A 5062-nucleotide genomic window follows, 5' to 3' on the forward strand; every position below is an offset into this window, starting at 1 on the left:
TCGGGGAACTTCATTTGACAATTGAAAGTAGAGGATGTTCTTTATCTTGTTATTATAATGGATTTTATTTTTCGCATGTGACATAAGATAAATCTTCTCTCTTATGTGACATAGAGAAATAAAACCCCATTATAATATGCCTTTTTTACTATGTTCAAATGATCTCAAACTTTTTTACTAACCATTATATTTGTGACTAATGGATGAGTGACTTTGCATCTTCTCTTCACTATTGCATTGCTGATGTCAGCATCGTGATAATTGGTGGCAAAATTAATATCTAATAGTTTACCAGAGAATTTTCATTCTACTCAATTACAGGTAACTTTACAACAACAATAATACGATCCTGTACAGGTATAAAATCTTGGGGTAGATGAGCAAAAACCGAAAGTCTTTTAATTGGGACGAGAGGTTAGGATTTATTCAAAATAGATCCATTCGTATTTCGTTGGTCATTAATTCAGGGTATTGAATAAATCTTTGGTGCTACTATTGCATCAAGATTCAGTGCATCTCATCAATGAGAGCATTACACATCATAGGAGGGAGAGAAAAATTGTCAGAGAAAATAAAACTTTAGCTGACATGTAATATTTTTATTGGTGGGATGTACTGAATCTTTGGTGCTACGGTAGCAGATTTGTTCCAGGGTGTTCAACGGTAAAACCAAAAGATGCTTGCAACGGAACAATTTCTGGTAAAAATATATCTGCATAAGGACAATTATCCAAAGGCCCACTTTGCCAGTCCCTGTGGCCCATTATGATTAGAGAGTGTAGTACTGGTTTGAGGGCTAGCAATAAATGTAAGGAACTACTCCTTTCAATTTAAAAATAAATTGATACTTAAAACTTATATCACCGAGTTATGACAGAAGAGAGTGTTCGTGCCAAAATAGCAAGTTCGGTTATCTCAAAACATAATGTTTTCTTGCAAAATAAGCACATTAATCACTCCAGCAATATCCTCATCATGGTTTTTTTAGCCTAGACCTAAGTCTTCCAGCAATGCTGTCTGAGCAAGGTTTGGAGGAAGAAGCAAGTGGCTGCTTCATGGTACCTGAACTCTCAACTTTTTCCTTCTGAAGTGACTTAATGTCGTCCCAACATTCAACTTTTTCAAGCTGATCCTGCTTATCAGAGAAAACCAACGATTTCTTTGCCGAAACAACATCACCATCACTTTTAGTTTCAGCTATAGGCGGCTTCAATGACCCGAGATGATTCTCATTAACCTCAGGAAACTCATTAACGTCACCATCAGAGAAAGTTAGTGACCTTTTTGCTGAAACTGGGTTGGGAGAATCTGCATTTTTCTCCTCATCTATATCTGAGCGCCGAGTTTGAATGAGGTAGTGTGCAACTGATTTGTAACCCAATGCTGATATCTAAAATAAGGAGAAATTTGAGCTTAGCTTCAACTCAAGCATTGAAGAAACAACTTAATGGTTAACAAAATTATGGTAAAGAATTAGGAGTAACCTTTTTATATAGAGTGCCAGTAGGGGCCCATCCTTTTGCATTACGGCATAAGCTACAATTACAAATTCCACGACAAACCGGGCATATCCAAGTTGGATTCTGCAAGGCTTCAAGTACATGCTCCCCATATCTACAAAAGCAGGGTAGGAAAAAGAAGCACCAGGTCAGATTAAGTGTACACTCATGGGAAATCATAAATTGCTGGGGTGGTCATGTTCAAATTAAAACAAGCAATACCAATGGTTAGACTTATGATAAATATGAAGCGTAATAATATACGGAAGTTACATGATAAAGAAACTGGCATTATGATAAATAGGTACATTTCATAATCTAGGAATTTTTGGGATATATTTCTGGGCTCTGGCATAACCATGCACCATTAATCCTGAAAACAGTTTTAGATGTGTTTGCACATGCCTGAGATTAGACTTTGATAATACCTTGAGTCATTAACAGCTATCATAACTATAACTAAAAGTTTTAATTAAATCAGCGTGATCAATGATTCGACAAAGTTGTATAGTAAATGATTTGACAAAGTTGTATAGTAGCGTAATTAACAAAATGATCAACCACAAATAATTCAAGTTTTAAACTATACTGAAGATATTATAAGTTGAGTAATCTTACTTTTTTATTTGAATGAAATAAGTTTATATAGTTGTAATCTAGAAGACCCTTAGCAAATTCATGATTTTCTATATTGAAATAAAACCAACATAAAATTGTAATATGGAAAAGAACCCAAGGATAGGAAAATATGGTTCAAATGGCATATTTGCAAAGACAACATGGCTGATTCAAAGTTACACCCTATGAACATTTATTGTTGAAATGACTCAAATGAGACACCTCTTGGTCCACCAGCATTGCCAAAGTGATCTAAAACTTGTTTTACTAGTCAAGAAATTAAAAGAAATAGGGAAAGTATACACTTCGTGACTAGGGTATCAACATTATCCTGATTTGTCTATAAAAATATCCTATCAAAACCGCACAATGAGTAGACTGTAGTATCTCTTACCAAAGATGTTAACGGCAGAAACATGTAGTAGAAAGCATACCTCATATATAGGCAATCTCCACAAAACTGCCCTTGGACCATGTTGCATTGGATACAGCATGTACGATAACCAAGAGTTTTTTGCCTACAAAATATTATTTTCATCTATTGAGCAAGTTCATTAAAAAATAAAAAGGAAAGAAAAAAAATACAGACGGATAGACCACATAACTAAATCATCGCATAAATGAGGTCATGGTAAAAATGATTATTTTTCAAAGATTGTAAGAAAAGAGAAAGGCAAAGTTTATGAAAAGAATATTGAACCTTTTTTTTTTTTTGCACAGCCATCAAAGATGTAAAATGAATGGCTTAAAACTAAAAGGGCACCTTTCTTTATGTGTGCAGATATCGAGTCCATCAAAGATTTCATTTCGGGAATCAAGTTCACTCAGATTCGTGCCCTTATTAACATTTATTCAGCTAAAATAAAATCTAATTAGGTTACACTTTCAACACAATCTCGGCACTAAAATGGCCACCCACAACCCTTCCTATTTTGGAATAACTAGAACATGAGCTAGTGCACATGAACCCTCAGAAAACTACAGAACTGTTATCACTCTGCTATTCCACATGAAGAAGGCACCATCACTACATAAGACACAGGAGCCACCAAGCTCTGCTGCAAGCTGTTGAATTGCACTAACTGCCAACCCAAACTTAACACCCAGTAAATGAACACAATAACAAAAGTGGTATTTTATTTTCTGGCATAGCTGCTATAATAAATGCGTGCACAATAAAAAATAATGGTATTTTATTTTCTGGCAAAAAATGTGTGTCATGTTACCCACAAAGCATGTCTCGAAAGGGGTATTCACAATTAATAAATAGTAAATAAAAGATCATGGCAGACAAAAAGACAATGCACCTTAAACCATTCATAACAAATTGAATATACAGTGATACTTTACTCTTTTATTTGGGTAAGAGAGAGGTGGAGGTGCTAACCTGCACTGGTGACAAGTTTTCCCTTGGACGGAGTCATAAATCCGTCTCCCATCCTTCCCATAACCATCGACGAACAGCGTCCAGCTTTTCTCAGTGTTGCCCAACAGCTTCTCATGTTCTTCAGTGTAAACCTCAGGCTTTGAACCTGCCTCTATCACAACCTTCCCAGTTTCCAAATACTCAGCTTTCTTATGGGGCACTTCAGAGTAACTAACAGGAGACACATTCTGCAATCTGGGAAGAGAACATAAACACAAAAACTAAAACGGAATTCTCCTTGTAAACCTCAAAGCCTGAAAACTGAACAACTAGGCAGACAGATATATCAAAGATTGAATTTTTAGGGCGAAAGTTAAGAGCATAAGCTGATAATAGAAGAACCTGGAAGAGCGGCGAACGGGGCCAGATGGGTGAACAATAGTAGTGGTTTTGTGGTGGGTCGTTGGGGCGCGCCTGAGCTTGAGGGAGAGAGAGAGGTCCACAATGCCCAACTTTCCCATTCTCTCACGGTTTTCGCGGATTCTTTGTTCTCTGGAGATCTCGTACAGAGACATTTTCTGTTGATCATGGTTACCATTCTCGGGCTGAGGCGTGTTGCTCTTTGCAGACTCTGCTGTTCGGCTTCTCTTTCTCAGAGCTGGCATTGCTGAGTTTGAATTTGAACTTTGAATAGCCGAATCCCCACAACGGTCGATTTTCTGGGGTTTCTGTTTGGAGAGAGACTGAGATGGTGCTGCAAGCTGCACACACTGACTCGTCCCTTCAATACCCAGACTTCTCAGTGATATATAATAAATCTATTATACAATTGGGAATAGTTTTTGAAACAAAAAAAACCGCTATAATTATGCTTTTAATCATTTATCCTTTATATAATACTCTTTTTTGTCCACACAATATACACGAAATCTTTATTGGTCTATAGCAATAAAAAAGGATATAGTAGTCCCTTAAATTACAAAAAAACAGGCCAGTTAGTCTTTCTGTTAAATCTCATCCAACGACCCAACTAACGGTGCACACTTGGCACGTTAGTTTGCTGACGCGGATTTGAGTGGTCCACCGTGGATGTTGAGACGACGATATTTTGATAATCAGTTGCATCTCCATGGTCGTGTGGACACCTGACCTAGCATAAGTTGCATCTCCAACGCCCTTATTGGTCCCCCTGACAAAAACTACGGGGCCTTTTTTTGGTCCCTAACTTAAAAAAAACGGGGACATAAAATCAGAGGATTTCTATGCAATCAAATTTGTTAAACCAGAAGACATGGATGTACAACAATCTGAAGTTCAGCTTTCTAAATCATAAAATCATTGTATGACACTTATTGTTTCAAACGAAAGTGCAATAATTCAAACATATAAGCTAAAACTTTGTTGTATACCAAACATAGAAGTATGTCCCTAGCTTAAATGATAAGACAACTTAAACAATGCATACAACATTGTTGCTCTACTTTAGACTTCAGAGAAATAGAACTTAACTAACATGCATATCTTCTCTATTCACTTTTACTGCCATATTTTTACCAACAAACACATTATTTGTCGATGA

The 5062-nt window shown here is 36.5% G+C and overlaps 1 protein-coding gene across 1 annotated transcript; it reads right to left on the bottom strand.

Moving 5' to 3' along the window:
• Positions 1-866: 866 nt before the first annotated feature.
• Positions 867-4258, bottom strand: LOC133288277 (uncharacterized). Its single transcript, XM_061486002.1, has 5 exons — positions 3886-4258; positions 3505-3738; positions 2552-2635; positions 1485-1614; positions 867-1390 (listed from the first exon to the last, which is right to left on the bottom strand). Exons 1-5 carry the CDS (start codon positions 4146-4148, stop codon positions 974-976), a joined length of 1128 nt encoding a protein of 375 aa, XP_061341986.1. The 5' UTR covers positions 4149-4258; the 3' UTR covers positions 867-973.
• Positions 4259-5062: the final 804 nt, after the last annotated feature.

This window comes from Gastrolobium bilobum, unplaced genomic scaffold, assembly GCF_033153095.1.
Source record: "Gastrolobium bilobum isolate Gb01-03AN ecotype WA unplaced genomic scaffold, APGP_CSIRO_Gbil_v1 utg2810, whole genome shotgun sequence".
NCBI classification, from domain to species: Eukaryota; Viridiplantae; Streptophyta; class Magnoliopsida; order Fabales; family Fabaceae; genus Gastrolobium; species Gastrolobium bilobum.